General features: G+C 47.1%; 1 protein-coding gene across 2 annotated transcripts in view; it reads left to right on the forward strand.

Moving 5' to 3' along the window:
• Window positions 1-21494, forward strand: part of dgkg (diacylglycerol kinase, gamma) — a 70427-nt gene extending 48933 nt beyond the window's left edge. Inside the window, exons 21-25 of one of the 2 annotated variants that reach the window (XM_079731372.1) lie at window positions 7432-7522; window positions 8803-9004; window positions 17291-17411; window positions 18303-18363; window positions 19257-21494. In XM_079731372.1, coding sequence (XP_079587498.1) covers window positions 7432-7522; window positions 8803-9004; window positions 17291-17411; window positions 18303-18363; window positions 19257-19355 — 574 coding nt within the window. In that variant the 3' untranslated portion in view covers window positions 19356-21494. Of the gene's footprint in view, window positions 1-7178; window positions 7286-7431; window positions 7523-8802; window positions 9005-17290; window positions 17412-18302; window positions 18364-19256 lie in introns of those variants that run through there. The other variant, XR_013811661.1, reaches the window with a different exon arrangement.
• Window positions 21495-24408: the final 2914 nt, after the last annotated feature.

The raw sequence follows: 24408 nt of genomic DNA on the forward strand, positions 1-24408 counted from the left end.
CTTAATGATTGGCCCACGGCGTCTCAGAACGACAACAACAATGATGGCGGACTAGATGCTTGTGACGAATCTGCAGCAGATAATGTCCCTTGTTGGGTTGCAAGTGCCATATTTAATGTTTCTCCGCAACCAAAATAAGCTAAAAAAGATTACATACAGACATATACACCAAATCTATTTAGATCCACCGCGAAGTGCTACCAGAAGGTACCTGGACTGTATGTTTGTAAACAGCGCACAGGCTTTATGAGCGTTCACGCCTTTTCTTCTTCTTTTTTTTTTGCTGGAGTGCTGTAGCAGAAGCAGTGCCCCTTATGGGCCTGGAATGTGTACTACAGCGTTTCTACAGCTCGATGCGGTTTCGCAATGAATCCAGACAACCATCTCTGCCTCCTGAAGCCATGGTGCCCAGATGTGCATGTCAGAACTTGGATCTAGATTTGATATTAAATAGTCACGCCTCTGTTGTGTTACACTGGAGGACTGTACCGTTTGCAAAGAGCGTCCAGTAATGACGTAGGCATCGGAACACACGTCCACATTCGTGTGTGTGTGTGTGTGTGTGTGTGTGTGTGACTGTGTCTATGTTTCATAATAGCACACACAGTGCTCACAAAAAAAAATATTGAATCAAGATTTTATTATTACCTATATTATTTACTCTTATTTACTCCAAAATCCATTGTAAACTCCTGAACACCTGAATTTCCCTTCCCAGGGTTGATTAAGTGTTGACTCATCTTTGGACGTTTAAAGTTAATTGGCCTGTTTGAGGGTATCAAACATTTATCTGGATAATTACATCTTTTTTGATTGCTTTTTTGCAATCAAAAACCTGCGATGCATTTTCAGCTGAGTAAACGTACAATGCAAACGTAAAATATGTAACCTTTACTGATTATAATTTGTACTCAGCTTGATTAGGAATTAATGTGCAGTGTGGCAAGCTGCTCTGATTACTACAAGTATGTCCCATTGATTCCCTGATGCACAGAGAGCTTCAGCCTTTCAGAATACATCTAAAGGCTTAAAAGTCTTTAGAATGGACATCCATGATCTAATTTCCATAAGGCTATATATATATACACCTTTAGTTTAACTGCACAAAGCTATTTTTTGAGTTCTTCAATCTTACAAATCTACATCAAAATAAGGTTTTCAAATTCCCCACTGCTTTTTTTTTTTCTTTGCACCACCGACCAGACAGTTGATGGACATTCGTAACTGTTTCATTGTTTTCTGATTGAAGCATTTGGCTGCCTAAGTGTCTGCCGTTTTGCATGCCAATTTCAACTGAAAGACTTTGAGGCGTAGGGACGTCGCAGCCCCTCGCCATGGGTGATAGGACCTCTGTGGTGGAGGGCTCACCTCTGACCTGGCACCAGGCAGAGAGCTGAGGAGATGCGAGCTGCCTGCGGACGCACTCAGACCCGGGCTCTGTGCGCTGTTGTCCCCGCCTGTCTGTCTCCGTTCCCACGGTTTGTCTGTCTCCGTCACCTTGTTCATCTCTCCTTTAAAGCAAACACACACACACACACACACACACACACACACACACACACACACACACACACACACACACACACACACACACACACACACACACACACACACACACACACACACACACACACACACACACACACACAGCGCAGGCATGCACACACACGTTCAGAAATATAACTGTGGACCAATGAGGCGGCTGGAATCCTAAATCGTCTCCTCAACCATCCTGACCCACCCTATCCACCACTTCAGAGTTCTGTCTTTAAGGACTGACTTTAACTACCTTTCTGCTTGTTGTCTTTCAAAGGGTTTACACTTTGAACGTAATTACACTATTTTCATTATTTTGCGTTTGGTGTTGTTTTGACAAAATAAAACTGTATTTGATGTACAGCAACCTCAATTATGCAACTTATTAGGCCTCTACTGAGTTAAACAACCACAAGTATTGAACATCAGCAGCCCCCTCTTCCCCTCCCACTGAGGGGAGAGGGCCTGTTGCGGGGGACGTTTGAGCATCAACGCCCCTGTCTGTGGAACTCTGTCAGTACAAAGACGAAGCAGTAGCCAGACCCAGAGGAGCCCCTGGCCCAGGTACTAATGATGCTTCAAACACTGGACAATGCTCCTAGCTCTGTGTGTGTGAATGTGTGAGTGTGTGTGTGTGTGTGTGTGTGTCTGTGTGTCTGTGTGTGTGTGTGTGTGTGTGTGTGCCTGTGTGTGTGTGTGTGTGTGTGTGTGTGCGTGCCTGTGTGTGTGTGTATGCCTACATATGTGTTTGTGTGTGTGCCTGTGTGTGTGTGTGTGTGCGTGTGTGTATACCTACATATGTGTGTGTGTGTGTGTGTGTGTGTGTGTGTAGGAGCCCTTGTGTGTGCCTTTCAGTGCCGGTGGGGGGCAGGGAGAGGAAGTTTTGGATTAGGAAGTGTCGAATAGCTCTTGTGTGGTGATGAGAAAAAAAGGGCTCTGGCTGCTATTGTTGCTTGCATTACAATAACAATGGAGGTTGTGAGGTTAAGACCAGCGGTCGCTCCGTTCCCCAGCTTCATGGTGATGCTGTCTGAAGGGCCAATCCCCAGCGAGGGAGTCCCTTGTTTTGCTGGAGCAACGCTCATTTTAACCATGCTAATCGTAATGCTTTGAACTGTCTTGAAGTCAGAATGCAGAATGCATTGTATCTACGACGACTCGAAGCACCGATGCGTTTGATGTTGTGTTGTTTTTTTTTATAACACATCGTATTTCTCCTACTAAAGGCTACTTGCAAAACAATGCTTCCTGAGATTAGACGATAGCACACTTTAATTCCAAATCTTCCTCCTCACTTTATAGGAGCTCGGGTGAATCTAAAATCTCCATATGGCCTCGGTGAGGTCTGGCGTCAAAATGAGCGGCCATAAGCCCTCACTAAGACGTGACACGATGTCCACTGATTATCTCATCATATATTCACACCCATGGCAGTGAAGAGGCTATGGGGGGTTAGTTAGTGAGTTAAAGTAAGGAGGGGGGAGAGAGAAGGCGGACATGCCGCCTCATGTGTGAGATCAGACACCTCCCTGTTTGGTCCATGCAGTCGCATGTCCTCGCGACAGACGGGGGGGGGGGGGGGGGGGGCGGGGGGGGGGGGGGGGGGGGGAGAGCATCCGTCCCCCGCTGGACTTTCTTAGCTTGGCGCGCATTGGTTCTCCTGCCAGAGTTGCATTTCGGGGGCCGAGTCATCATCTGAAACAGAGTCCGATAGAAAAGACAGCAGGTCGGAGTGGCAGGCAGCAGCTAGTTCAGAACAACACAGCGTCCCACGCCAGTCTGCCACGGCGGTGTGCTCTACGCTTAACCTTCGTTTGGGATTGTTGTGTGTGTGCGTGTGTGTGTGTGTGTTGTGCTCTGAGGTCCTACTACTGAAGTGATGCAAGTTGCTGAAAGTGATATTCATCACATTGTCATTGTTATTACTTTTTGCACCGTTCCAGTAACACAGAATATACAAATTGGACACTGGCTTCAAGAAAGCTAAGAGTATGTGTGTGTGTGTGTGTGTGTGTGTGTGTGTTGTTCAACGGCTTTACCTGATGCTTTAATGTTAGGTGTTGTAGGTGTGACACTTCCTTTAATTACCTTTAATAGAAACCTGTTTCAGTGTCTAGAGGCAAAATGGATTAAAAATGTCAGTTTGGAAAGGGTGAATAAACATTTACAAAAGTCAAACTCCAAAAATGACAAAATCACCCAAGTACTTCTGGCCAAGGCTCGATTGTGTTTGTATGGTTTAAAACGGTCTCCCTGTCGCCCTTAGCGATTGCAGGTCTGGAAGGTCTGGCTTTTCATCAAACCTCCACCCTCCAAACTCTGTTAAAACCCTGGCAGGGGGACAATACTTCAGCACAACACCCGTCGACGACAATTGATCAAATACAGTGCTTTGCGATTCTGGCTTTTGTTATTATGCCCTTGTGTTCCGACCAAAAATGAGAACATTTTATAATACATAACCGAATAAGCCTGTCGAGACTTTGACGGCCGAGAGACGAGAGCGTTTTAAACAATCACATCACTCGGCACAAGGAGAGGAGTGCAGGTATGGGTTTAATCTATTTTATTGACTTTTTATTTTGTTATTTTGTACTTGAAGCACACTGTTCCCTGTTGGTTGGATCTGAAGTGCTACTCAGAGGGTGAACAGGTCACTGTCATGTCACTTTGTGCACACTTGCAGGCATGTGTGCATATGCAGAGCACGACTTGGAAGTCTCTTGGAGGTTGTATTTGTTTAGAGATGGGGACTGGTTGTTACAGAGACCATGGAGCTGTTTAGACCATGACGTGGAAGTCTCTCGGAGGTTGTATTTGTTTAGAGATGTGTAGTTGAGACACTGTGATACGTGTAGCCATACTGCTAATTGAATGTTTCAACACCAACTAACATACAAATACAAAATGTTTAAATAATCGATTCTAGATATTCATTTAATTGGTCAAAAAATGTAATTGCAATGATGCAAAGCCCAAAAATGTTAAACGATGCAAAGCACTCAATTTGGTATCATGCTTGGCTTTCGGCTGACCCCATTTATGGAGTTAAGTGTGTTCATCTTGGTTATTTGTCCACGTGTTTTACTAAATATATATATTGTAACTTGCTGAGAGCTGTGAAGAAGCGTTTCCTTTCATATTTCCTCTATCTCGTAAACTCAAGTGAGACACATTTGTGGAAAACATAACATTGGAAAGTTGAAATGCCGAATGGAAATAATTGCGACCTAATCTACCAGACGTTGGGTGTGAAAGGTCCCCTAAATCAGATGTGACGGCTGTGTAATCCTGATCTTCATCTCCGCCTGTGCTCATTGTCACAATGGACACAGGCATGACTCCCTACTTGTGGCCTCCTTAAGCTCTGTTTTAACAACAGTAACACACACACACATACACACACACACCGACACACACACAATCACACACTGACACTGTCAGGTCAAAGGTTATATCACCATAGGGTAGAGGTTCCCTCAGGAAGGGATTTAGCTCCTCAAGGAATGTTCCGGACTGAACAAGTTATTAATGACATTCTTCTACTCATGACATTCATACGCTGCCGGTATTGACCTTACAGACAGTGGTGACTTGCGGGCCATCCCAATAACAAGTAGCCATTAATAATTGGCAACATATTGAGGCAAGATGAGTTGAGTAGTTCTAGTTAAAATGAATTGTTAGACCCAATCACTTAAACTGCTTGATGTACACCTACTATTCACTATACAATGCTTTCCATCCAGTCATGGCTCCTAGTGAGGTTAAAGGACATTGCCTGCCCCCCACCCATTTGCTGATCACTTTTTGTTAACCCAACATTTTGCATTGCACCCTGGGGGATAGTGCATTTTGTCTTCCAGCATGGCTTCCTTCCTAGGTCTCTGATCATCTCACCCTGGCACCATCACATCATTTGGTCCTTGTTCGGCCATTATTTTTACCATTGAGTCCCCTAGTTATCAGCCTGAGTTTGTAACCACCTTGATACAGTCTTGAAGCAGAGGTCACAGGGAAGTGAGCAGCTGATTGGATTACCAGAGATAGCAGATCAGATTCCACTCACTGGATTTGTCTTCTTAAACCCCCCACCCCTACACCGACCATCCCCCCTGCCTCTACCCTCACCCCACCCTCCTCTATGTAAATGCACACATGACAATTGCAGGCCTATCTCGCTCCACTATCGGCGTTTGCAGAGAGCTAGGTCTCTGCAAACATCTTAAATTGGGTGCTGCCTAGAGAAACGTAGGCACCAGTAAAGGTGCTACGGCCCTCTCAAAGGGTCCAGGCTAAAGGAAGTGGTGTAGTGTTTCCCTATGTTTAAGGTCTCACACATCGCCAAGGCTGTCTTTATAAGTAAAAGACACAGTAATAAGAAAGAGAGAGAGAGAGAGAGAGAGAGAGAGAGGTTGTGTGCATATATGGTAGGTTGCAGCAGCAGGGGGGCAAAGGTCACATGGGTCACTGCTCTCGCAGGGAATTAATGGAGATGCTTATCTCAGGGGAAGGGTAGCATGCTGGAGGGGGACTCACAAGGCCGGGTGAGCACGCCCACCCCAGTGGCCCCACTAAGCATGTTTTCACAACATCTGCTCTGGCTGCCGCCCACCAGCGCGTATTGTGCTGCCCTCTCTATCAATGCAGCAGGCCTACTGTATGGATATTAGGCAGGGGTGCAACTCGGCCCGTCCGTTTGTGTGCTTATTTCCATTCTCCTATGAGGGTGAGCCCCAGTGGGAACCAGCGGGTGAACCCGTTCCCCTGCACTCCACTCCGCTCTCCCTCCACTCCGCTCAGTGGGCCGACGGTGGTCCGCATGCTGACCGGAGAGACTCCCAGGGCAGCGGCGAGAGAGAGGCACCGACACACACACACACACACTGACACCAGACTAACCTCAAACCACTACTCTGAAGAAACACATATTAATGAAAGCATGCACAACATTTAATACATGCTAACGCTAAATCAATCAAACGCCGTCAAAAGACATCAAAAGGAAAAGAAACAGCACGCCATTTCAAAAGCAGTTCACCAAATTATTTTTTAATGATCCGAAATTGACTGGACATGTCTGATGTCTCTCTCTGATTATCGCGCTGGCATCGGTTCTGGTAAACCAACCCGAGACCACAGAGTTTGTTTTGTTGGCATCCATGTTGTTGGATTTGGCTCAACGCTAGTCCAGCCGCTAACCTTAACGACGATCACACAATATCTCCATGTCACTACCTGCCTTCTCCTCCAGCAGCAGCATGATCCAGATCAAACCAGACATTAGCAGCTCCATCAACCAGATACTTGACCCGACTGCCCTTACCTTGGCTGTTTGCTCAGTCCATTTGCTCAATGGCAACAGCGGCCAAACATTTGGGAAAACATGACATCCCAACCGACGGGTCACCATAGCGACAGGACCTTGCCTGTGTGAGGCAGAGACGAAGCAGCAGGCAGGCAAAGTCGTGGGTTGTTGTTTTGGACGTTGTCAAGAAAGCAGCAGTCATCTCTGCTGCCTCTGACAAACCCTCCCCCCCCACGCAGACACACAGACACACACACAAACAACGGCCTCATGGGAGCGATGGCAGATCCGAACTGTATGTCTATGTTGATGACATGTGCTGTTAATTACCCAGAAAGCCACTGTTGTCACCACCGCGTTTGCTTTGGGGTGCGCGGATGGACCCCGTGGCCCGACCTCTTGCGGAGACCCTACTGCCCCCATTCCTGTGGGGGTCCAGAGGTCAGACGGCTGTTGGGCAGCAGACAGCTTCAATATGTCGACATCCCCCCCAGCCCCCCCTACCAACTGCACCCTGTCTGTTATACTCTCTAGCCGTGTTGTTGGTTCTCCACACCATTGTTTTCTTTCTGCTCTTCCTCGTACAGGATGAAAAACAAGCTGTGGTACTTTGAGTTTGGCACCACGGAGACCATCTCGGCCACCTGTAAGAAGCTTAATGAATGCATCGAAGTGGAGGTGAGTTTCCCTTCCCCTCCCCCCCAAGGGTTATGTCATTGCCAACGTGTGGATAAGTAATTGGTGTGCCCTGAGGACAGGTTGAAACGCTGTGATCTCATCCCTGTATCATTCACTGTGTCTAGTCTTCTTTGTGTTTAGCGTTCTGCCGTTTTTTAAAACATGGTGCACTGCTGGGCATGCACACCCACACACACAAGAACACACAGAAGCACAAACGCACGCACTTACTCCCTCACACATGCTCACTCAGTCACTCACTCACTCACTCACTCACTAACAAACACATACACTCACACACACACACACACACACACACCCACACACACACACACACACACACACCCACACACACACACACACTCTGATCAAAACCACTCAACAATTAGAGGAGTAGCTGGAGGTAGTCTTTGCTAGAGTCTGGCTCAGCAAAGTCTGAACTAATTTGGTTTGGCTAGACACTTATTCATGTGAACTCTTTCACCATGGGCCCAGTGCTGCTGAAATATCTCAATAATGACACTTCAACGTTCTGCGCTAAACCGCGACCTGACTTTTGCAAACAGCGGCTTAATCAGTGCCAGTTGTTTTTTGAAAATGGTCACACAGAGCTATCCTCCTTACGATCTGCACTGTGCCGAGTGCACATGCTACAATGTGAACGTAAACACTTTGGAGATGATGTAGGAGGGCAGAGATGTCACAACAGTGGACATCCCTGCACACAACACACACACATGCACACACACACGTTTGACTGCATTAAGCTTTGTCTGAGCTTCTTCATCTGTATCTTATGTTTTAAAAAGGGAGGGGGCAGGGGTGGGGGAGCTCCATGACCGTGGCAGACTTTCAAATAGAATGTAGATGAGACTTCTAACACCAATAAATGACACCAACTATGACAGGGAAGATAAATGGGGCACTAATGGAAATAGTGCATTTGCCTGCTGGATATTTTACTGCTGGCACGCTGAATACACACACCTGGCAGCTTGTGTGTATTCATGACCCAGGAGGGCTTGTTATTTTACCATTCTGCACGAATATCACATAAGCTGATGTGTGGCATTATGGATTGTGGCAATTGACCTGAAAATCTATAATGTTAAATGCAGATTAGTTCAATGTTGCGAGATGTGAATCATATTTATAACTGATCCCTGTATTTATGTGTGTGTGTTATTCTGTTCTCTCTTTCTCTCTCTCTCTCTCTCTCTCTCTCTCTCTCTCTCTCTCTCTCTCTCTCTCTCTCTCTCTCTCTCTCTTGCGTTCTGAAGTGTGATGGGATCATCTTGGATCTCAGCAACACGTCCCTGGAGGGCATCGCTGTGCTCAACATTCCCAGCATGCACGGCGGCTCCAACCTGTGGGGCGAGACCAAGAAGAGGCGGAACTACAACCGCATGAGCAAGAAGGTTCCGGACCGAGCGCCTAGCAGCACCGTCACCGATGTGAAGGAGCTCAAGTTCTGTGTGCAGGGTGAGTCCAGAAGGCGTGTCCACTGTGCACAGAGCCACACGTCACTCAAAATATTGAGGTTCAAATATTCAGTTGCCCCGTGAACATGACATGGATCAAAATAATGCATGACCTGCATGAAACATGGGGGACTGTATCCCATTGAACACTTTCAAACACACCCCAGTGGTTTCTCCATGCTTGATGTTGGATCACCAGTTTTGAAAGCCATGCTAATGCATAACAAAATCCATAGAAATTAGTCATCATTATGAGTCCATATAGAAATGTCTAAAAATAAGACGCTTACGTTAGACTTACTCTAATGTAAGCTTATAATAAATGAAATAACATTAGGTCCTAAGGGATTGCGTTTGTGTATGTGTGTATGTGTGCGTGTGTGTGTGCGTGTGTGTGTGCGTGTGCATGCAGATATGTTGCATCACCTGAGTGGCTCCACCACAGTGTCAGCTAGCCGTATCGGTGTGTGTTGCTAGGAGGCCAATACTATATAAACGGTCCGTCTAGACTCCTCCATTACTCCGGCTCACGTCACCGCATCTTTCTTCTCCACTGGGTCCGCTACGAGATGACGAGCCTTCCCTTGTCACTCAGGTCCCAGTAGGAGAACAGGGGCAGTAGGAGAACAGCTGTTTGATGGGCACAGACGGTACAGACCTGCGTCGCTTTTGGATTGGGGGGGAAGAGGACAGGGAAGCAAGGGGAGAATAGAGGGTGTTTATGGGTGATTGCTGATAGACAACCAAGCAGGATTAACTCTGCTACTCAAACAAAGAAGTACTTGAAAGAGGGCAGCCAAGGTCTCCGTTTCAAATTCAAATTAGTCCATGTAAATGAATTAAGTCTTAACTTGACACACAACGCACAAGTGAGGGCGGTTTACTGACAATCTGATCCGTCTCGAGTGATGTTATTACATGGTTGAAAAGAAAAGTGGAAGAATACAAACTGGTCCGAACAACACAATGTGTACCTGTGTGTTTCTCCACGCCTCTTTCCTCACATCTGCTCTTTCCTCTCGTTGAGCTGAATCTGGTTTCCATGGAGACCCTGTGCTGAGGCAGAAAAAGAAAGCGAAAGAGAGCACTAGGTAGAGAACTACAGAGGAAGACGGGGAGTGAGAGAGGGAGCGAGAGAGAGATGGAGAGAACGATAATGACAGAAGAAAATGAACATTGACACTAATGCACACTCACGTCAATTGTGTGACTCATTTCCCTAATCTCAGAATAACATCCATGTGGTCTTTTTGTCAATTTTTTTGAGTCATCATCTAATTCGTTTGGCTTGCTCGGAACCTTTGTGCACACGCAACGTGTGTGCTAGTTAGGTTGTTCACATTCAACGCTGTGCTTTTCACCATATAATCATTGACACGTGCACACTTTGAAAGCACCCACACACCCACCCACAATCAAAGAAACACGCTGTGTCTCGCACACACTCACACACACACACACACACACATGTAAACACACTCATTCTGTTTACCACTACTGTGAACACCGGAGAGCAGGGTACTTGTGGTCATGCCCCGGTCTGGCATAGCACAGGTTCCAGCCCGGCGGGATGCCCTGTCCATATGTCCCCCGTATTAATAGCCTGAGAACACTCAGGACACCCCACACACTGCTGTGTGGACAAACACACACACACACACACACACACACACACACACACACACACACACACACACACAGAAACATGGCAACATGGACATATGGACAGAAACACCCATGGAAACACCCACGCAACACACACACACACACACACACACACACACACACACACACACACACACACACACACACACACACACACACACACACATGTACATACAAACAGAAGTGACCCATAGATACAGTTTGGGGGGGGGGGGGGGCGCGGCAACTGTGTCTCCGCGTTTCACTGTCCACATGGTCCGGGGGGGGGGGGAGATGGATCGTCCTCGTCGTATGCCCCCCAGGCAAACCTAGAGGGGGAGCTTTGAAGCTGTCCAAACATTGCTTTCAATGATCTGCACATCCTTTGACAGTTTGGTTGTGTGTTGTAGCATGTGTGTGACTTTGTGCGTGTGTGTGTGTGTGTGTGCTGTGTGGGCTTGTGAATGAAAATGTGTGTAAAGACGTATATTCTATGATGAATATAGCTGTATGTTTGTCTGTTTCAACAGCTAAGTTAATATGTAAACAGTGGAAGGCATGTTGTCCTTGCTGACACACGCCAAGGGTTCAGAATGTGGTGTATGTGTATGGGGGGGATGTGATTTTTGGCTGTGAGTGTTTCTCTATGTGTGTGTGTTTCTCTGTGTGTGTTTGTATGTTCCCCCAGAGTGATTCTCCTGCTAGCTTCATTTAGAAAGTTCACTCCATTTGTCTCTGCCTTTGTCTATGTCTGGCTCTCTTTCACCCCCTCCCCCCATCTCCCTCTCTATCTCTCCCTCTCTCTCCTTCTACATGTCTATGTCGTAGGGAAGGTACTTATGTTTTAATTATGTGTGTGTGAGTTTGTGTCTGTGTGTATGCGTCAGAGAGCGAGGGTGAGCGAGTACTCCTGTACATGTCATACACCTGACATACACACAGTGAGTTCCTGCATGCACAGCTTTTAGTCAATTGTTCCTGGCGGTTGTTTGCTCTTCCCGACGATAGGAGATCTGATGTTTAGAGCCCTGTGTTGCATCTAATGCCGTCATGCAGGTCATGTTTAGCAAGCGAAGGGTGCCGTAGCCACAGTCATAGCATCTGCTGCTGATGAGTCACTCTGGCTCTGCCTGGTGTGTGTACAACCACACTGTAGACACACACAAACCATAGTAGTTGTGTGGGCTGGTAGCATAACCTCATTAGAATAACAAGGCCGGTGACAATGATGTATTAATATGCAGCATACATGTGGGAGATGCATGCTGTTTGAAAGCAATGTTTATTTTTAGCCTTTGAGACCAAAAGATATTTGACATTCTTGATATGGAGAATAGTAAGGTTTTGGGTGTAGTTGTTCCCAGGGTGGGTGTATACTGGGTGTAGTGTCCTAGGGTGGGTGTAGACTGGGTGGAATGGTTTCAGGTTGGGTGTACACTGGGTGTAGTGTCCTAGGGTGGGTGTAGACTGAATGTGTTTTTCAGGGTGGGTGTAGACTGGGTGTAGTGTCCTAGGGTGGGTGTATACTGGGTGGAATGGTTTCAGGGTGGGTGTAGACTGGGTGTAGTGTCCTAGGGTGGGTGTAGACTGAATGTGTGTTTCAGGGTGGGTGTAGACTGGGTGTAGTGTCCTAGGGTGGGTGTAGACTGAATGTGTGTTTCAGGGTGGGTGTAGACTGGGTGTAGTGTCCTAGGGTGGGTGTAGACTGAATGTGTGTTTCAGGGTGGGTGTAGACTGGGTGTAGTGTCCTAGGGTGGGTGTAGACTGAATGTGTGGTTCAGGGTGGGTGTAGACTGGGTGTAGTGTCCTAGGGTGGGTGTAGACTGAATGTGTGTTTCAGGGTGGGTGTAGACCTTCTGACGTGGGAAGACAAGAAGTTAGCGGGTGAGAGAAAACAGAGGCACGCGCGGACCAGGAGGTGCCGACGGGACCGGGACACGCCCCTGTGGGCCCCCACAGTGTCAGCACCTTCACCCCTCCGTCCGTCTCCAGCCCCTATCACTGCACCATCTCTTCCTCCCTTTCCTCCTTCCTTCCTGCTCCCCTCCCTGTATGTCTCATTTCCTGCTCCTTTTCTGGATTCCGTTCCTCGACTTTCCGTGGCAGGCTACCGGACAGGCTGTGAATAAACACCCTAACCGCCCCCCCTGCCCCCCCCCCCCTGAACCAGCCGCACCAGTCATTCAAATAGGCTGGACGACGTCATGCATCAGTGGAGAAGTAGTGTGGGTGAAAGAGGAGAAACTAAAGTCTTTCTCCCCCGTCCCACAAATGGTCTCTGTATGAGACCATCCATCGGGTCTTTTATGTTTACTAGGAGCATGGATCATCCCCTTGCAAAACGACTAATTAAAACACTAATTAAGAAGTTGGATGAAAGATGAATTCCTCCACTTCTATGTTCATTTGTTTACCAAATCCCTATGGATACGGCCCTCTGAGTGTGGCATTAGCATACATGTGTGGTTGTAGACCCGTTCACCCTCGGTACGTTACGAGGACTCGCATAAAGTAGAGTTCGGTGTGTTTTCACGCTCCGCCGTAGAAGCATAGCGTGCTCTGTCAGGGCGCCAGGGGAGGCGCAGCCGGCCTGCCCGCCCCCGCCACACCTTCACCTCCGTTGGGTATTGGCGAGGTGCGGTGCAGTTCTTCTTGACCATCTGCCACGCCTCCGACCACCCAGAGACCGGGACAGGCTGGTCGGTGCAGGGAGATGGCTGCAGGCCTGAGGGACGCGGCAGGAAAGCCAAATATGGTCGTTGATAACTGCGGGCCAACCACCAGGGCCCCAGGCCCCGGGACCTGTGCCGTTTTGACGGTTTTCCTGAAGGGACTGTAGAGCTACAAAGATTGTAACTGTAATATTGTGAATGCCAAACACACGGCATACGCAAACAGACACACACACACACACACACGCACACACACACACAGACAAACTGTATGTTTGTATTAATAAGTCTATAAATAATGATGTTTCTCAACCGATTCTATATCTAAATCATAGGTATTTGAATCATACTTTCTTTCTTTCAACAAAATATGCAGCTGCCCTACAAACATGAAAATGAATAACTCATGCAAGACCTGCATGATGGCATGTGGGTGGTTGTGCACGTGAGTGTATGTTTGTGCTTGTGTGTGTGTGTGTGGGGGGAGGGGGTGTGTGTGTATATAGCACGGTGAAACAGAAAGGCACAAAGCGTGGCATAAACAACTCTAGCTGCGCGCTGCTCGGCAGAGTATCCCAGAATGCACTGCAGTACCACTGGGTTATGTAAGAGGCTGTTCTATTCTATTCTTAGCATTACCTCGGTGAGACGTAAGAGCGCTGGCTGCCTGCGAGCCAAGCTACACACAGATCTGATGAGGTGGGAAACATTGCCGGGGCGATCAAGCGTGGTGGGTTACTCTGCCAGCCCCCTCTCTCACTACTAGGACACAACAGCATGCCCATGTTTGGACCGGGGAGGAAGTAGGGGCAAACGTGTGGGCATGTGATGGAGTATTGGTGGGGAGAAGGGGGGGGGGGGGGGGGGGGGGGGTGGATCAGCGCAAGTGGGAAAAGGCTATTTGTGGAGATGCAGTTAAATCTCAAAATAGCTCGTCAGCATTTATTCTTCTGCTGTCATTGTTTCCTTTGGCCTAATTATGCATAAACGCTAACAGGCTCTTCGGCAAGAGCTTTTATCACACGCTTAGGACAAACAGGTCCTGGTTCCCTGCGTCAGGCCAGCCTCCTAGCCTTAATGCCCAGCTGGCGTGTGTGTGTATAGTGTCACCGGACCCCATGGCTTCAACGCCCCCGCCCCTGTCATTAATCCCTTACGCTCCAACTGTCCAGTTCGTGCTTAATGGATGTCCAATCCTATTATTCTTTCTTGGAAAGCTCTGCGTTTCCACTGAGACGTTAGTGACACAGTGGGAAATGCATGCCGGTGTTGTAGTGGACCCGGGGGAGGGATTTAGAGAGATAGAGTGCTGACTGCAACTTCCTCAATTGCCCAGACAACATGGGGAGTTGGGATATGGGGGTGTGCCATGTCAAAGTCATTCTCACAAAGCTCAAATCTGGATGCTTTTTTTCACTTTCTATTTGTTTTAACCAATCGTGTTGCTGGCGGGGATCAGTATGCGTGTAATTGGCTAACACAGACACGGCCAGCACTAGTAAATCGTAAAAAGGTGTCTCTTAAGGTAGAAATACATGAATATAAATTCCCTTCCGAAAGCTTTATCAATTCATGCAGCCACATTATCTTCGGTAGATAATATCCGTAATGAAACAGCAAACAAGAAGTAACTCAGTCCTTCACAGGGTTTTGTTTTACGAACCAGGCTGTGTGCCGTCTCCCCTCAGAGTTCTGCTATAACATAGTAGGACTGCTGGATCCCACATCATTTCCGAGTCAATGGGGGCTTACTGCGAGACTTGGCTCCGAGGGTGTTTGATTCATCCATTTGTTTGGTCTGTCACCTCCTCATTTTCAGCACACATATTTGCATGTCGATCAATGTTGATTCATTGTAGTCGCTTTACAGACCCTGTGTACCAAAACAAAACAAAAAACTGGAAAATGTTCAATCCTATCTTGGTTGAGGTGCTTCCCACTGTTTTTGGAAACCAATTAGGGGGTTAATGCGTTGCGGAGTGTTTACATTTTACAATGATGGGGAGTGACAAACTGTGACATAATTGACTCTGCAATCCATCCCGTTTTCCCTGAAATGCTGAGCTCCTCTCAGTACGGCGGCATGCCGCGTCCCGGAGCATCGTGCCTTGAAGGGCATATTCCACTAAGTGATTTCAAACTGTGGCTCGCCAACAGCATTACCCTGACATTTTCTGTTAAACTGCCATCTTGTATATTAATGAGCGTCAGTGACTCACAAGCCTCTCTTTGTATCAACGTTGGCAGCATTCAACTTTGGTAGCAGGGAAAGGCACCTGTTTTATTTCAATTCCGCCCACAAACTCTATTTGTACTTCACTGAACGCATAAATAAATAGATGATGAACTTCATATATCAGCCGCGTGGAAACAGGGTCTCCACGGATAGCTCACATTAGGTGCATTGATGCGCGTCCTTTTCAATCAAAACATTTACCACATCCTTTGAGGTATTCAAATGTTAGACAGTGAAAGGTGCAGAGGATGACAGGGAAAGAAAAATAAGCACTACCAACACACACACACCTCTGCGCAGCGCCACACACACACACACACACACACACACACATGCCTGCGGGCTGCCAAACACACACACACACACACACACACACACACACACACACACACACACACACACACACACACATACACATACACATACACATACACATACACATACACACACACACACACACACACACAGCTCAGCATGAGGTCTACATTACATCAGGGGCTTTTTGCAAAAAAACATCCAGTCAGCCGAGCGGAACACAACGACCACTTCCTGTTTGAAACGATGTAAACGAGCCAGGCAAGGTCGGGCAACGTTGGGAAATTATTAGCTGTGTTTACACTGCAACAGCAAAGGAAGGCCCACAGCACTATAGCTCCAGTCAAAACAGACCATCTCCCCTGCCAGCTCCAGCTCGTCTGGCCCAGACAGAGCTAGAGCAACAAGGCCCTCGGGGGACCGTATGACCAGTTCCTCGCACCCTTTCCATGTTCTCTCCTTCTGGTCCCATGCGCACCATTAACAGGGCACACAATCACCTGAAGCATGGCATTGATCTCTGTATCGCTTCCATTTGTATCCTCCTGACATGGAGGAAACACATGGTCTTGAGACATTTAATGAATAAAAAGGGGAACCGTCGAAGGGCTGCAAATTGCAGAATACCACACGTCAATGGCCCGGCTTTTCTGCAATATTTTTGCGGAAACAGAGTGGACCTTATCTATTTCATAACACGCATATGAAGCCGTACACTCATATCAGAAGATATCCGAGTGGAAAGCTTTCCGTTTGAACATTTCTTTGTATCACTTCCCTCTGTTGTTCTTGGTATGACCATTCTCTCGGCCCTTATGCAGACAGTAGGACACGTCCACACAGCTCTGTCACTCAGCACCCAGGGCAGGCCCGCAGGCAGGCCAGAGGGCAAACAAAGGGGCTGGAATACGTGGAGTTGTTCAGCTTTCACCAGCCTGCCTGAACGCCTGCCTGACAATGTTATTTAGCGCTGAGAGCCAGACAGGCACCTGCATGATTAGCTCTGGGAGACTTAGCCCAATCATTCTGTCTCTCTCTTTTCCCTGTGGCGATGTAATGGTAGGAGTACAGTGTTGAAAGGCTTAGTGAAGCCGCAAGGTGTACATAGAGTGTTCACCAGTTCATCCAGTATTGTTACCGCATGGAGTGAGATTTAGGCCAATGGCAAATAGAAATATATCGCTTTGCAAACCTGTGGCCACTCAAACCACTTTACAATGAATGCCTCAAGTTCACACATTCATACACACAATCATAAACCGATGCAAGGCAACAGCCAGCTCGTCGGGAGCAGTTAGGGTAAGTTGTCTCGCTCAGGGACATCCATATACTCGGTGGGCTCAATCCCCGCGGGAGCCAGGGATGGAAACCAACAACTCCATGACGTCTCATGCCCTCTCTCCTTGTCTCGCCCCCACAGACCTGAGCGACCAGCTGCTGGAGGTTGTGGGTCTGGAGGGGGCCATCGAGATGGGACAGATCTACACGGGGCTGAAGAGTGCCGGGCGAAGGCTGGCTCAGTGTGCCAGCGTCATCATCAGGTCAGAGCTCTCTATAATGGGCCAATAATCAGTACCTCCTCAGCCATCTGCAGTGGGCCCAATGTCTGTCTGTCTGTCTGTCTGTCTGTCTGTCTGTCTGTCTGTCTGTCTGTCTGTCTCTCTCTTTCTCCTTGCTCCCATCTCTGTCCTCTAATACACACACACCCATGCTGTAGTCCTTCGTCAGCTCCCCCGCATCCATCCTTTCTTGGCCACTCGTCCTCCTGAATAAGAGATCTCATTCTACCCACCCCCCTTTCCGCTCTGATTTCTAGCGACACCATATACAAACACAGTCGCACACACAGTAACACACATATATCGTTTTCAAACAGTTTCAGCCTTTAGCTCGAGGAACTTGCTGGGGAACAGATCATTAGTCTGACAGGGGCTTCTGCAAAAAGAAGCATTCAATAAAGAAAATAATGTGTTGTTACAGTAACTGAGAGTGGAGAAGGGGTGACATTTTCCAAGCTGTGCTTTCACCAGTTCTGGAAAAAGTCTGTTCATGCACCACGGCCCCACACTGTGTTTCCCACCGGACCGAGACATGGAACGCTTAAACATACGTTATGTGTGTTTGTATGCCAGCTTGTGTGTGTGTGTGTGTGTCTTAAGGTTTTGCGTGTGCATGTGCGTTAGGCTGTGTGTATGTTTGTATGCGTGGCTGCGTGTAGGTTTGCGTGTGTATTTGTGTTTGTGTGTGTGTATACCACCATGATCCTGTGAGTTTAGAGTGCAGGGGCCTGTCTGGCAGCAGGTCTCGTGGGAACAAAGAGTGCAGTGTTGGACCCTCTCCTGGGACGACTGTGAACAGGCCTCCTGTACCTCGGACGTGTGTGTGACCTGACCCCCGCCCCGCCCTTCTCTGCCCGTTCTTTTTCTACCCAGGACGTCTCGGCTGCTGCCCATGCAGATTGACGGAGAGCCCTGGATGCAGCCCCCCTGCACGGTAGGAACCCACTTAGACAGGCTAGGCAGACGTCCCGTTTTGGGGAAGAATCACAGGCATCCACATTCCCTCCGAAAAACGTATAATGTCTTGGGAACATCAAACAACAAAGTGCAACAGTTTACTTATGGGGAAATACAAACGTATAATCAGGGATATGATCAGCGTTTATTTGAGACACACACTCTTTTTCAAACCAAGTCTGTCTTCATTCTGAGCACACTGCAAACTTTAAACTTTCAACTGGTTCATTTTGGATTCCGCCCGTATAACTGGGTGTCAGATGACGCAATGCAGTTTTTTTATTGCATTTTTATATTCATTTAAAATACACACCTTTTTCCCTGCTTCACTTCCCTCTGGCTTCCTCCTCCGCACACCTCCAGCACTCCATGTGAAATCCAATTTTATTCAAATACTGTTACGTCACCACACACCAATTTTTGGTTGTACCCACCAAGCAATATATAGGACATTGGCTCTGGAATCCATTTACAAGAGAACATCATAATATTGGCCGCTTCATTGGTCCCATCGATCTGAACTTATTTTTACTTATAACCTATACTTATCTACAGTCTGCCTGCCACTGTCTGCGTGTGTGTGTATGTTTGTCTTGTTTGGCTTGCACATTATTTTTCATCTTTCATGGAGGAGCAAATAGAAGTAGAAATGTTCTGTGTGGCCCTCTGAGTGGGTTACCTCAATAAACTGGCCATAGTGGAGGATTTCTGCTGTTGGGTCATCTGTTCATCTACTGTGAAAGGCTGGAAAATTATGTTGCGGGGAACTGAAGCATAATCCCAGGCAGTACTTGAATACGTCTTGCAGGTGGTGTTGTGATTTGGAACTGAATGTGTTTTGACTTTTATTTTTTGATGGCGTCATTGCAGGTCAGGATAACGCACAAGAACCAGGTGCCCATGTTGCTGGGACCGCCCCAGAAGACGCCCTTCTTCTTCTTCAAGAAACGCAACAGGAGCCGCGACTAGGAGCCAAACACTCTCCACACACACACACACACACACACACATACATACATACAAACATACACCAATACACACACACACAAAGCTCCCCCCCGCAGCTCTGACAGACGACGGTTATACTGTTCTCGGATTGGAATACCGAACTGGGTCGGCGGTTTGTCAAACGGACCCCATTCCGACTGGAAAGGTTTCCCAGTGTCTATGTCCCCGCCATACATTTCATTCCCAAAAGAAAAGAAAATGAAAGCGCTCACGCAGGTATACTGACTTATTAGCCTACTATGTAACAGTCTATCTAGTCCTCCCTCTCCGGAGGCGATGACCCTGCCAGGGACCAAGTCCAAACGCTCCGTCCCCGCTAGCAACAAGGCCAACATTTGGCTACAAGCTCCACCCCTCTGAGTGGAAGGCCACAGTATTCAGCCATGGGCGAGTACCAACACCGCCCTCCGTCCATCATTGCACCTCCGACTGAACCAGGATGAGCAACAGGAAACGGACGGCTAGCGAGAGAGACATTGGCACAGGGGTGTATGTCGAATGGTTTCAAGAAGGAGAACATACCAGGTGGAGGAGAGCGACACTTGCAACGAAAAGGAAAAGCAGAGACGGAGCCCTGAGAATGGTGGTGATGGTGCTTTGGTGGTGGTGGTGGGGGGGTGGCAATGGTGGGAGAAGGACAGGGAGAGAGAGCGAGAGAGAGAGAGAGAGAGGGTGAGAGGGTTAGGGTTAGCAAACATGGCCTTTTTTAAGAGGCCAGCGTGAAAGTAGAGTAACATCCACTCTTTTTCGCACGGCACCTTGATGAATAATGGAGCGCTTAGTGCTTGTAAGAGCGCTCACCCCAGCGCTCGGCGGGACCAGCGGGGCACTACGCGCCGAGGAAAGAGAGCAGAAAAGGCTCATCCATTATTGACCACTGAAACGCGCTCATGGGCCGATGGCGATAGAGCGTAACGGCAGCCTGTGAGGACGAAAACCACGCCGCGGCTTTAAGGGTTCTTGCGTCAGTGGCACACAAACACGGATCTCCTCTGCTGTGTTGACACACTCAGGAGAAGATCTGGTGTGTGACCCGAGGCAACACAAACCTGTCTCGCGCTCTCTCTCTCTCTCTCTCTCTCCAGCTGCTCGGCAGGTTATCCCCAATCTAGATCAGCCCTAATCCGATTGGAGGCAGGCTTTCACTAGGCGGGATCGTAGCCCTACGGGATTGTGAGGTGGTTCCTCGCGATACGGTATCAAGATACACACCTGACCATTCGAATCAGAGGTCACCGTCCAGAGGAAGCTGTCCGATGTCCATCACCCGCCCACCTCCTGCCACCGACCCTCCTACCGCCACAACGGTGAACGACACTTTAAGCGTTGCAAGCAACGGAAATAAATGCCCTCCTGGGTGTACCAGCTGCAACGCCACCGCCCCCTTTGGGTTTTATTTACCCACGAGCTGCGCCAGGGGAACTAAAGTTATCCCTCTATTTTAGGGTTGGCCTATCAGTCCCTCCCTGAAACCCTATGCCTAAATATAGTGTCAAAATATAAAACTCACAATGTCAAAGGGGGGTTCTCGGAGGACTGGTGATGGCAAGACGGTCGTCCTTCAACAGGCATGGTCGGATGGGAAAGGACGTCTTCATTTTATACATGTTTCTGCTTCTCTTCCCCAAAGCTCGAAATTCCTTACCTTATGCATTAAAAAAAATTAAGCTATACCCTCACAAATACTAGACATCGATTAGAATCGAGATAAAAATTAACCGTTGGCGGTTCATCTCAGGGGGGGGGAAGACGCTGTGGCAGAGACTGTAGTGTGATCCAAATATATCAAGAATGTACAAGACATGAACATAGTATCATGGCAAGATAAATCCATGTGCGCAGACACAATATTTGTATATTTATGGAAAGTAGGTGTAGTGCACATATACACGTGATTGTGTTTTTAACAGCATATGGTAGATGATATTTGCGTGAGGTCCTTTCGATTTTATAGCAGTACGGATCAGTGTTCTCCGCTGTAAACAGGTGGACGTGTGGCAACTCTCTCTGGGGGGCAGTTTTAGTACCAGTGGTCTGATTCAAGCGAGATCCCATCTGAAAGCATGTGGTGCTCGCTCTCTACCTCTCAGTATATCATCAGGTGGGCTTCTCTCGGGGGGGAGGGGGACAGGGTGGGGGGATGGTACAATTGAGATGCAATTCATCTTCTACTTTAATGTTAAGAGGAATGTAAAAGCGGGTGGGGGGGGGTTGGGTTGTAGGGGGTTAGAAGTACACTGAGATGGATCTGTTGTGAAAGGCATACTATGTGGTAAAGCTGCCCTGTAGCCCCTGCTTAGATGGACCTCTGCAAAGCACGGTGGCAGGGAAGACGCCCCGATACCCGGTTTGGTGGTAAACAAAAGAAATAGAATTCTGTCTGAATTCTGTCTTAGATTGAGGCGCTGACGCCTTAGAAACCCTTGTTCCCTTTAAAACACAGAGTCACTATTCAGCCACCCAGGCCCCCCACAACATAAACACAAACAGGATATGCTGCAGAGTATCTCTAGAGCACATCCTGTGCTGCATGGTCACCACAAGTGGTTATAGACCCCTAATAAATATAGCTTTGACATAAATACTGAAATAAATGAATGAGGCAATAAACACATAAATAAATTTCATTATAAATATATGAATGAGACAATTTAGTTCAATAGATTAATACATTGATTTTATTTAAAAATATGTTTTTTCTACTACCTTCTAATTTTAATTATTTCAGGGGACTTTTACTAATTTCACATAAAAAAATTCAGGGGAGGTATTTCATAATTTAATTTAATTTCACATTAATTGTATTATTAGTTTAATATTTTTGCTCTTTTTGCTTTCATCTGTGATATTCAAATGAGTTGGGCGTGGTTATCTAGCAGATTCAGACCAAAGGAATCACACCTGGTAAAGGTATCTGAGCCAGGTGCATTACCATCACCAGTGCTGTTCTGGTGCCGATGCTTTGGTCTGAGATAACCACGCCCCACACCCAACCATTTGACATTCCATTCCATTAAATGGCATTCAGTATTCATTAAGTGGTATTGGATGGAATATTATTATACCATCCAGTTAAGCGGTCTACATTTGAGGATGTGTTGATTGTAATCTCAAATGACCCCTATTCCTATTGTCATATTTTCAATACAATTCCTACGCTAATGAATGTTACAAGCCAAACAACATCCCATAATGCCACAGATAACTAGTGAACCATTTTGGAGCCTGGGTGGCATGACCCTTCAGTGGAAAAGAGTGCATGTTTACAGTTCTTTTACCTTTATCAAAAGAATGATTTTAGACAGTTATACAATTACAGTGTACAAAGTTGTTTATAATTCTTTATCTGAAGTTAGCTTACACCACCGCATGCCTGCTAAAACAATAGGAGACGTATGCAAAGCATATGTGACCAAGGAGAGGCCACGCTCTTATTTTGAAGCTCATTCCCCCTGCCGACTCTCCCTTGTGGAACAGATTATACACTCCTATTCCTACTCCTATATTAAAAATAAATCATGTATCTGATATATTTATTAGTTGTGCGTAATTTTTTTTGTAGCAGCATGTTAATGGGTGCTGTGCAAGGATAAAGGCAGTGAAGGAACTGTCATGCTATGTAAGAAGAAATTTAAAATCCACAGAAAAAGTGTGCGCCCTCATTAAACCGATTTTCTGATAGAATCCAGGGCATCTGACTGCAGAGTGGGACTCACACAGTCCGTCTGACCCATTCCCCCATTGTGTGTGTGTGTGTGTGTGTGTGTGTGCGTGTGTGCGTGCGTGCGTGCGTGCGTGTCATCATTCCTGCCCAGTCTTGTCCTTTTGAAGTGATCAATAGCCTTAACAACTTAACAAGTGGAATCCCCCTCCCCCCAGAGGTTTTGCACAGGGGCCGAAAGGAGACACTAAAAACATGAATGAATTCTGTCAAGCGACAGCCAGAGAGTGTAGGAGACAGGATTATAATTTTTGCGACAACAAAACGGCAGCTCAATGGTAAAAGGTTATTTACCCTGGTTGTAAACAAGTGTGACCTTTGAATTATGTAAACACGCCACGAGACCCTGACATATACCCCATAGTCCAGAGCTCTCATTCGATTGGTTACGACAACATATAACATTATCTACTAGCCACAATCTCTACTATCTACGACCACCATTGATATAAGAGGGTCGATATAATGACTATGATGGGATATAAGGCCCCTTTCTATGATCTAGTAATCAAAGGAAGTTAACATCCTCTTTGCTATCCCTATCTTAACTATAGTAGAACTTCCCAGAGCATATCATCTTTCATCCTAATCCTAGCAGTTGGTTTAAGGTGCGTAGTAAGTGTTTCATTTCACTGGCCTTTTAGAAGTCATGGTTTTGCTTATTACAACATTTGTGTTGCTGCCTGACCAAGGACTAATACCTATTGTACAGCAACTACTGCCTTGGTCTTTCAACTTTGACCTCATTAATATACATTCTGGTATTCTAGCATAACTGCACTCATGTTCCCCTCTCTTATTCCCTGTTGATAGCGGTGGCATCCTCTAAATCCCATTAATAAGAAGAGGTATGGGTTATTGTAGCCCACCAACCTGACACTGTGTTCCTATTCATAGCCCTCCACAGATTAGCAGCAGTGAGTGACCTCAGTGGCACAGATGTAGCAGAAGCACAGTGTGTTGTGGTGCCACATGTACACCACATGTACTCCACGTGTACACCACATGTCACATCAAAGCAGACAAATTCATAGAGTGGGAACCTGGGATTGTTTTTGCTTCCATCAGGATATCCAGACAGAGGAGACAAATTTCATAAAATAGCTTTGACTTTAAGAATAAAAAAAGTGTTTGTGAGAGCCATGACCACCTAGGGCCGCTACCGAGAGAAAAATCATATGTGCGGTTCTTCAAATGACTCCATGGTTGATGGATACATTCTATTTCGATGGGATGGCCCTCAGGCGCAGAGCAGTATGAAGGCGTTCACCCATAGAGGGTCAAGGGCAGATA

This window comes from Pollachius pollachius (genome assembly GCF_949987615.1).
Source record: "Pollachius pollachius genome assembly, chromosome: 3".
Taxonomy (NCBI): Eukaryota; Metazoa; Chordata; class Actinopteri; order Gadiformes; family Gadidae; genus Pollachius; species Pollachius pollachius.